The following is a 10,459-nucleotide window of genomic DNA, read 5'->3' as shown; positions in this document are numbered from 1 at the left end:
ATAATAATAATAATAATAATAATAATAATAATAATAATAATAATAATAATAATAATAATAGCATTTTGAAAGCAACAATCCCTCAGTTACCAAGATGTAACTACTTCCAGGTGAGAAAGAATTTTTAGGTGTCAAAAAGATTTGTATATACTGGCTCTCACATCCTAGGCATTTAGGAACCAGAATGTGCATCCATTTGACAGCAAGTGGCTCAAAGAAATGTGGCCTCTGATAATAGTAACTGAGATTTATTGATGAGCAATACACCTGAGCTCATGATAAGGCGAATAGTGTAAAGGTTTTGCAAGAGAACAATCACAGGGAAAAATAACAGAACCAAACTGTCAGTATGCAAAGAGATCTTGCAGCACCTTTGAAATTAACAGAGTGAAAGAAGTTGTAGCATGAGCTGCATCTGAGGAAGTAAACCAAGAGCCTTATCACGTGAGAAAACAAAGTGTACATGGAGTCGGACAATAGTGACTTTCTCCGTGCCTCACTGTGTGAAATGAGCCCTGGTGGTGCAGTGGTTAAATGCTTGTACTGCAGCCACTCACACACAAATCACAAGGTTGTGAGTTCTATCCCAGCCAGGGGCTCAGGGTTGACTCAGACTTGCATCTTTCCTAGATAAATGAGAAACCAGGTTGTTGGGGGCAATTAGCTTACACATTGTAAACTGCTTAGGAGTGCTTAACTGATAAGCGGTACTTGCTATTGCTATTACTGCATGATGCTGTAGCACTTTAGTTCTCTTCCCATGGGAGATGCTTGTAAAAGTGCATCTTATTTCTAGTTGGAAAAATCTGTTGACAAAAAATGTGCTTTACAACTATCTTCCATACGAAGAGAACAAAAGGACTACAATGTCATGCACTATGGCGTGAAAAAAGATGCTGCTCTCCAGCTGTTTCTGCTTTGTTTTCTCATGCAATAAGGACCGAAGTCTACAAAATATCTTGCTACAAGGTCTTTTACACAGTTAGCCTCAAAGGTGCTGCATAATGATATTGCAGACTAGCTATTTCACTGAATTCTGGAATCAAACCATGTAACTCGTATATGCAGGAATATTAAAGCTGAATTTCTCTGAAACCATACAACATTTATGCTGGCTAAGAAGTCAGCAGAGAATTATACTTATTCAAGATCTTGATCCTTACATTTGCTCTGGTACATCAAATAAAATGCGAAGAGCCAGATCAAGTAACTCCATAAGAATCCGCTACCATTTCTCTGAGTTGATATCCTTTGTTTGTTTTACAACCAGATTCTGTTATGTATGCACATGATGGTTTATTTATTAGGAGAAAATGAGAAGGCTAGGCCAGAAATACAAATATCTAAGAGAGAATTGGTCAATTATGAATAGCACTGTCGCATAGCTGAGTTAGCAGTGAATGGTACGGGGTTTTGTTTTTTTCACTCACCTATTTCCAAGAGGCCTTCACCACTTAAAGACTCATTAAAATGCATCATTCGGAGATTTGGAAAATGGGAGCATTGCTGAACAATAAGTTTAGCTGCATGACTTATTCCTTCTCCAATGGGTAAAACAAGTTCTTCTAAATTCCCAAGAGTAGCCAGAGCTTCTCCTGCAAACAGAAAGTTTTGGAATTAGCTACAACACCCTTCATATATTTTCAAACATGTTTGTTAGTTATTGCCCTCAGAAAACAGTAAAAAAATTGAAGTCATATAGGCTGTGCAGACAACACACACCCCAATGCTGACCTGATGCTGCCGTCATGCCATGCGCCCAACCGTATGGTACGCAGCTTAACGACACTCCTTTGGTGCTGCGTCCAGATGACATAGTGCCAAACCAAGCACCAGAAGGTGTTGCCATGGCAGCAAAGGCGCTCCTTTTTGAGCTGCACAAATGCCAGATAGTTGCTGTGGCCCCGATCTGGCGCTAAAAGGGGCAGCTAGTTCAGCCCGTTAGTTACTTAAATATGTATACCTTACCCATCTCGATTTCTGAAAGCTCAACACTATGTGTGTGTTTTTTTTTAAAGAAACAAATCAGAAACACCTTACACTAAAATATAAAATGTTAGAATAGTTGAGGAACTTGTGATCTTCCACACGTTATTGGATAGCAGCTCTCATCAGCCCTAGCCAGCACAGCCAAAGATGAGGACAAATGCGACTTATAGTCCAGCACCATCTGGAGGTCCACAAATTGCCCACACTTGCTTCAGAAGATGGTAATGAAGAATGAATAGGTAAATCATACCCAGTGCTATGCCAGCTTCCTTGCTGATAAAATTCAGCCTGGTGAGATTAAGTACTTTCAGTGCAGCAAAATTTGGCAAAGCAGTAGCTGCAACAGAGATAAATATAAATAAATAATAAACTTTTATTTGTGTCTCGCTTTTCATCTGCAAGGCAATCAAAGTGGCTTACATATTTAAAACAGCACCAATATACAATACATGATACATATACATTACAGTGTATAACCCCCCTTAAAAAAGAATTAAACATAATACAATTACAATTGAGCTATTAAAATAAGGTATTATTAACAATACAATAGCATTATAAATAGCATTAGATGAAAAGCATCGTAGTAATAGATTCTGCTATGTCAAGGTGAGGGAGGAAGAGGCTATTGCAACCATATAGCTAGTTTGTCTCCACCAAATATACTTCCTTATTTGAGCTATAGAGTTACAAGAGACTTCATATGCTACTATTATTATATTTTATTTATCAAAGGCATTGGTTTTCACTTCTTGATTCACCAGAGCCCCCACAACAATGCACAATCAATAAAAATGTTTTTAAATTAAATACATATCCAACAACCAATGAGAAATTCCAAAATTCCTCTTTAAAAATAATTCTGGAACCAGGCAATTAAAACTTTTAAAAACAGCCAGAGCAAACACCAATATTTTTTTAAAAAACAAAGATGAAGTGAAATAGCATAACTGTCACCACCTGCTAGCAACACAAACGGGATGGAGGCAGCCTGACCTCCCTCAAGAGGAAATCAGTAGTCAGGGTGCTGCTACACAGATAATCCTGCCACATATTCACATTAACCATGTTACACGTTCCACCGTGGTGGTACATGTTAATAGGGCATCCACTGATGGTCTTAGATTTCAGGCACCTTATATGGAAGTCTTTCAGATATTCTGGCCACAAATTTTATAGCTTAAAAACAGCGCATTGAATTGGATTTGGAAGCATATTGGAAGCCAGTGCAGTTTTCATAAGACTGTGGTCTCTAAAATGCACACCTGATAATACTCTGGCTGACTAATGTCTAATTCTACATTGGAAATATAAATTCTGACAATTCCCTGTAATGGTAGTTTCATATCGTCTAATTGACTGGCTCTTTACTTGCAGAACAATTCTATGGGGCAGTGGGGGTGAAAATCCTACACAATTTTACGGAGCAGTCTTAAGGAGGCAGAGGAATACATGGCAGAAAGTCGGCAACTCCCCAAACCCTGCTTAGTTTGCTACGGTGAAGGCCGTAATAGTTTCCTCTGGGTAGTGCAGAGGAGGATGTTAGAAGAAATTGTTACTGCAGTCTCAGTCAGGTGTAGGTTGTATCTGTATTCAGATACAAGCCATTGTTGGAGCTTCAAAGTGGCTTCAACTCTGGCACAACCATGGCTGCTAATGTCTCTTGAAACACACCATATTGGTCCCCTACCATGAAGGGAACCACCACTGAAATACTGCTACACATGCAGAGCTTTCAGCGTATAACAGAGGCCTCTGAGGTGGACATGCCACCCTGCCAACAGAGGACCAGTTCTACCTCATCTTAACTATCCTCAGTGGGTTAGCTGTGGATTGCTCTCCTTAATCTTACATACAGTTATCAGTTTCTATGTTCTGGCTGTAGGCCTTCCAAGATGATCATGAATGATCTTGGGTCAGCATGAAAATTAAGTTCAATCATTTCCAATTTATTGGGGGAGGGGGGGTTTGGCAAGATTTTTTTCAGAGGGGCCTTTGCCTTCTCCTGAGGCTGAGAGAATGTGCCTTACCCAAAGTTATCCAGTGGGTTTCCATGGGCGAGTATGCATTCAAACTGTAGCCTCCAGAATCATAAGACAGTGCTCAAACCACTACACTATGTTGGCTCCTAATAATTACAACATAGTCTTAATTATGATAAAGAACATCAAAAGTGTAGGAACTCAAGGATTTGTTTGTTTGTTTGTTTGTTTCATTGATTTGCAGAGATTGGTAAAAGCAGGAATGCACCTGAGAATCATTTAGAGTTGTCTAGGTGACAAGAAAGAAGGCCCCATACAGACAAGCCAAAATAAAGCTGCTTCGGGTCACTTTGGAGATATGCTGTTTCAATGATGGATGCATCCTAAGAGTTCAGAAGCTGCGCCAAAGCTGTGCTCTAGTCTCCAAAGTGACCCAAAGCAGCTTTATTTTGGCCTGTCTGTATAGGGCCTTGTCGTATTTTTTGTAAATCATTGATTTCACAAACTATAAAGTACAACCCTTTTACACAACAGAAATATAATGTATTATCAACATTTAAAAGATTACTCAAACTTCTCTTACTAAGGGAGAACAGGTCTTCATTTCTGAAAGGCAATCCAGTGAAATCTAATTCTGTCAGCATCTTACAAGAAGACATGGCATCCATGAGAACCCCCAGATCGGAAAAATCAGAATGCTTCAGATGAAAAACAGAGAGTTTTTTAAACTTCCGTATGAATTCAGCTGTAAAAGTAAATATAAATATATATGTTGCAGTGTGAAGAAAAATACAACCATATAGGATTTTACTGAACCCATGCATACATTTTTGTCACTGAAAGTGAAGAATCTTATTTATGTAAGCATATGACACACACACTCAACTTGGCTCTGAGAAGAATTTATGTACATTACTACATTTACAAATACTGCCTGCAGATTATATATTTTGAACCTGACACTGGAATGTTTTTGGAATTTAGATTTTGGACATTTGGAGCAAGAAGGGGTGTGACTTGTAAGAGAAAAGAAGTAGGTTCCAGAGTCTGCCATCCATTAAGAAGAGTGAGGCAGCTGCTTCAGACAGCCGATTTGGCTAATATGAAAGTGAAACATCTGTTTAGTTATATGCTTTGAGGTAGGGTTGCCATAACTCTGGACCTCAAAAACGGGAAAAATGTAAGACAAAATTTTCAAATGTAGGACACAGGAAATATGTGTCCTACATTTGAAAATTTTGTCCTACATTTCCCCGCGAAGGCGCGAGGCCTCGGGCGGTGCCAAGGCCTCCCTTCCTTCCCCGGCCCCCGCGGAGGAAGGCGCGAGGCCTCGGGCGAGCGCCAAGACCTGCCTTCCTTCCCCGGCCCCCGCGGAGGCCGGAGGAAGGCGCGAGGCCTCGGGCGACGCCGAGGCTGCCTTCCTTCCCCGGCCCCGCGGAGGCCGCGGAGGAAGGCGCGAGGCCTCGGGCGAGCGCCAGGCCTGCCTCTTCCCCGCCCCCGCGGAGGCCGCGAGGAAGGCGCGAGGCCTCGGACGAGCGCGAGGCCTGCCTTCCTTCCCCGGCCCCGCGGAGGCCGCGGAGGAAGGCGCGAGGCCTCGGGCGAGCGCCGAGGCCTGCCTTCCTTCCCGGCCCCCGCGGAGGCCGCGGAGGAAGGCGCGGCCTCGGGCGAGCGCAAGCCTGCTTCCTTCCCCGGCCCCCCGGAGGCCGCGCGAGGAAGGGCCAGGCCTCGGGCGAGCGCCGAGGGCCTCCCTCCTTCCCTGGCCCCCGCAGAGCCGCAGAGGAGGCGGCGAGGCTGCAGGAGGCGGGGAGGTTGGCCGTGGCTGGTGCAGGAGGCGCCACCTCCCGGCAGCCTCCTCCGCCCCAGCTCGCTGCCCTCCTCTTCTCCGCGCGGCCATGCGCAGTGGAGGAGGAGGAGGGCAGCGAGGCCCAGGGTTGCCCAGCAACCCCGCTGCACGGGGCTTTTCCCGGTTTTTGGCTGCACCTGTGCCGTGACCGGGCAGGTGCAGCCAAAACTGGGGAAACCCGGTTGCAACCGGGTTATGGCAACCCTACTTTGAGGTCACTGTATTTTTATTGCCAGGGATGGGAAGAATTGCTTGGGTTTTTTGTGTTTCAAGTGCCTTAATAAATTGACCAGGCAAAAGTAATATATAACATGACATGAGTATGTGAGTTGCCTCAAGGGCCAAAATAGCTTTGGTCAGATATGGAACCTGCAGGACATGGGATATGATAAAAGGTTTTAGACTCTCAACAGAATTCTTCTGCAGTCATTCACACTGTGCAAGCCAAAGCTGAGACAAGCTTTTGAGATTACTGAAAAGGGCTGTTGGCTGACAACTCATTCAAAAATACGTACTTTTTACTACCAGTTCTGTTACTCTGTCTATCAGGCCAGCAAGGTTTCATGAATTATAGCTAGTTAACTGTCAAACGGTCAATGAAGTACACTTGTGTCGATTGACTTGGACTCAAGTTAGATTTAAGTTGCTTCAATAACTTGACTTGGACTCGAGTTGGCAATAAATGACACACTGGCTCAGCTCGGCTCAACTTGTGACTTATATATTTTTAGCAACTGACTTGCTGGTGTAATTCATTTGGAGCAGCAGGCAAGACACATCCCCACTGTGAGAGGTCTGTTTCTAGGAGGGAAACAGCAAATGAGTTAGGCAACAGGCTTGAGGTGGAAGGATCCTTTTAAAGCTTTTGAAATGCTCTAGAAGGCTCCTCTGATGTGCAGCAAGGACAGGCTGCCAAGCAAACCTCAGGTTCCACCCATTACCTAACACATTTGCTGGCCCCTCTGACAAATGCACCCTATCTCCTTTTTTATGTTAAAGTTGGCTCCCAGATTTGAAATTCAACTTGAGACTTGGCTTGAAAAGTATCTTGCAAGGACTTTAGACTTGGTTTGAGACTTAAAGGTAGAGACTTGAGACTTGACTTGAAACTTGGACTAAAATACTTGAATACATCACTGCAAACAATCACATGAAAATAATGTCACAGTTTAAAGTAAAAGAAAATATTGCATATGGCTTTAAATAAGGATAAAAGCCTCCCTACTTCTATCCTCCAAAGTTCAAACCAGCATGGCAGAAGTCAGACTCCACCCAGAAAGAATTGTGTATCCAGGCAAACTATCCAAAAACAAAAGGAAAGAAAAACTGTTGTTCTTTGAATAGTCGTATTTGCAACCAGTCTCCTCTTCCTCCCCTCCCACATTATCCCTGTCCATGTGCACTGCTCTCATGCTGTCCAGAAACATGCAAGTTTACACTATGAAATGTGGAAACAAAACTGGATGGAAGAGTGCATTTATGGCTTTAACTCCAATGCACATTATTATAAACATGCCTTTAAAAAAAAAAAAGTGCTTTGACTGGACACTTTCACTTTGAACAAAAATAACAAAAGCAGCCATGAGGCAGGATGGCCAAATGTCATAATCGCAAAGGAGGACAAGGTACCACAAAATGTAGGACACCCAAGGAAAATGTCGGACATTACAAAATAAAAGCTAAAAACACTCATATAAATGTACATTCAATCTTCTCAGTCATGCTCAAAATGGAAGACATTTTGAATTTCTTCCTGTACAGAAGGTTGAAATGTAGGACTTGTCCTGGAAAAGAAGGATGTCTGGTCATCCTGTCATGGGACCTAGGCAACAATCTCCTCCCACACAAATGTCCTGTTTAAGCAAATGTGGTGGGACTCACCTGTTCCAAAGTATATATGTTCCTCTGATAGGCACAGGATTGGCCCCTTACCTATGCCAGCCTCCAGCTGTCATCAGATGTTTCCATCCCATTATAAACAAGGGGAATTGAAACATGCCCCAATGGGGAAAAAGAAAGAAAACCTGCCTCATTTTACAATCTGGCTAGTGTAAACTGGCAGAGCTTTGGATGGGGCAGGTCATCTTCTACCACTTTACTCCCCACAACCCCCATTTAGGATTATATAGTAATTTCAGTTAAATAAAACTTTATGACAGCTAATTTAAACTGGACTTTGACTAAAGAGTGCAACCACGAGATATGGGGTATGTAGCATGATCCTAGGTATGTTCAGTCTGAAGTAAGGCCCACTGAATTCAATGCAGCTTGCAGTAAAGCAGGCATGGATTACAGCTTTGGCTGCAAGCCTACATACACTTCCTTGGAACTAAAACCAATAGGTAATTGAGGCTTACTTCTGAATAGACATGCCTAGAATTGCACTGTGCTTAAATTACTCTTAATTATGCTCTATATAGTAAAAGGCAGAGTTGTGGGTTTCTCTTTACCGAGTCTGGGAGAACTGCTTTGAAAGTGAACGTGGCAGATGAGGAATTTCTCCATGTCACAAAGATTTTTGAAGCCTTCAGGGATTAGGTCAAACAGATTTTGACAATCAAGATCCACTGACAATTCCTTCAAGAATGTATATTTGTCCAAATTTGAGAAGAGAGTTTCTGAAACACATAAAGCAAATGTTCAATAATACTGGCCCCCAGACTAACTCCGTAGAGTTTACAGTATAGATTAAAGTTCCCTATCTGTTTCAGATAATGGAACAGCTAATCCAGCTAAAAAAAATGTTTTTATATGGCCCATAATGTGTCTATGTTAGTTAACACAGTTTCAAACATATAACAGAATACACACACACTACAGATTTAGGATTCAAGCAGATTGCCTGAAAATATCAAGAATTTCTTGGATTTGCATCAAGTCTCTACCTATCTAGAGGCAGCATTAAATTAATTAGACTTAGAATTCATGCTTCATCGGTGAAACAAGTCTAGTGTGTTGACTGTGGCTGACTCAACTTAGTAAACACTTAAAATTTCAGACTGAACAATACTTTCTTCTTTCAAAAGAAACTTGGGTGGAAATAAATTTTAAAGAAAATTCTGTGTACATCTTCCTCTCATGTGCCTTCGAGTCAACTCTGATTTATGGTGGCCCTACCACAGAGTTTTCTGGATATTTGTTTACAGAGGAGGCTGCCATTGCCTTCTGCTGATGCTGAGAAAATGTGACTTGTCCAAGATCATTCAATGGGTTTCTATGGCTGAGCAGGGATTCAAACCATAGTCTGACAACGTCGTAGTCCAGCACTAAACGCAGGACACCACAGTTTCCAAGATAGTTTAGTTAAAATCAAAGGCATTTCCAGACATTCTCATCATCCATTTCTAAACCACCTGTATTTTCCTACTTTTTCTATCTTTTCCCCCCCTCAAATAATATTTTAGGGAGGAAAAGACAAATTAGCTACACAATGATTTTTTACTGATAGCACTAGGAACAGTCTATCTGGAAGCATCCCATGAAAGTTTAAATAATATAAAACAAATAAATTATACAATAGGGCAAAAGTTCATTAATTATTGCATTGTCTACTACATAGGGTGCACACTTTTCTAAGGAATAAACATCATTAAATCAAGTGAGACTGAGATCTGAGTAAATATAGATTTAGACTGTTCTGTCTACAAATCAAAACAAAACTATTTGCTCCAGTTTTTTTAAAATGAAAAGAAATACAGGTTGAGTCTCTCTTATCCAGAATTCTGAAATCTAAAATACTTCAAAGAACAAAACTTCATTTACAAGTGCCTGAGATAGTGACACCTTTGCTTTCTGATGGTTCAATGTACACAAACTTTGTTTTATGCACAAAAATATTTAAAATATTGTATAAAAGTACCTTCAGGCTATGTGTATAAGGTGTATATGAGACATAAATCAATTTTGCATTTAGACTTAGGTCCCGTCTCCAAAATGTCTCATTATACACATATAGGGTAATATAGGCAGGATACAGACCACCCAAAAAGGACAGTCTGCTGCCGCCTCCATTTCCGCCGGTGGGAAGCCTCAGCCTCCAAACAGCGAGGCTTTCCGGCGGCGGAAAAAGAACCCACAAAAAGGGGATTCTTTTTGCGTCGCGCTTGCAACGCCCAAGTGCACAAATGGCACACTCGTGACGTCGCAAGTGCCACGTGACGTGCGGACGCTACACGTCCGTTGCGTCAAAATGGCAGCGCCCGTGTGTACAGGGCACCACCATTTTGACACCCCCATCACATGCTAGGGGTGAGGCCAATATGGACAGTGCGTCCTTGGCCAACCCCTAGCACATGACGGAGGCATACTAAAAGCTCGTCTGTACAGAGCCATAGATATTCAAATATACTGGTCAATGACCAAAATAAAATTGATTGTTTAATTGATATTCAAAAATTTTAAAATCCAAAATTCAAAACACTTCTGGTGCCAAGTAATTTGAACAAGGGAGTCTCAATCTGTATTTCTACAACTAAAGTATAGAATGAACGCCTATATTTTACAGGCATACCTTAATTTAATAAGCATCTGTAAACGAAGGTCCTTTTTACAAAGTCTTTTTAAACCTATCAAGTCTCCCCTTGTCCTCTGACTAGGTGGATTTTTTAGCAGCAGCACTGAGAGAATGGTGAAGGAGAAGTGGGGG

At 41.8% G+C, this 10,459-nt stretch overlaps 1 protein-coding gene across 3 annotated transcripts in view; it reads right to left on the bottom strand.

Annotated features, from left to right (window-relative positions):
- The window catches only part of LOC121922655 (NLR family apoptosis inhibitory protein), a 38,058-nt gene that overhangs the window by 1,679 nt on the left and 25,920 nt on the right, over positions 1-10,459 (bottom strand). For 2 of the 3 annotated variants that reach the window (XM_042452326.1, XM_042452327.1), the window contains 4 exons: positions 8,265-8,432; positions 4,555-4,716; positions 2,240-2,326; positions 1,431-1,595 (listed from right to left, as the gene is read on the bottom strand). In XM_042452326.1, coding sequence (XP_042308260.1) covers positions 1,431-1,595; positions 2,240-2,326; positions 4,555-4,716; positions 8,265-8,432 — 582 coding nt within the window. Of the gene's footprint in view, positions 1-1,430; positions 1,596-2,239; positions 2,327-4,554; positions 4,717-6,582; positions 7,114-8,264; positions 8,433-10,459 lie in introns of those variants that run through there. The other variant, XM_042452328.1, reaches the window with a different exon arrangement.

This window comes from Sceloporus undulatus, chromosome 2 (assembly GCF_019175285.1).
Source record: "Sceloporus undulatus isolate JIND9_A2432 ecotype Alabama chromosome 2, SceUnd_v1.1, whole genome shotgun sequence".
Taxonomy (NCBI): Eukaryota; Metazoa; Chordata; class Lepidosauria; order Squamata; family Phrynosomatidae; genus Sceloporus; species Sceloporus undulatus.
Note: the sequence above shows the minus strand (reverse complement) of the source record. Positions and strands in the feature narration are given on the sequence as shown.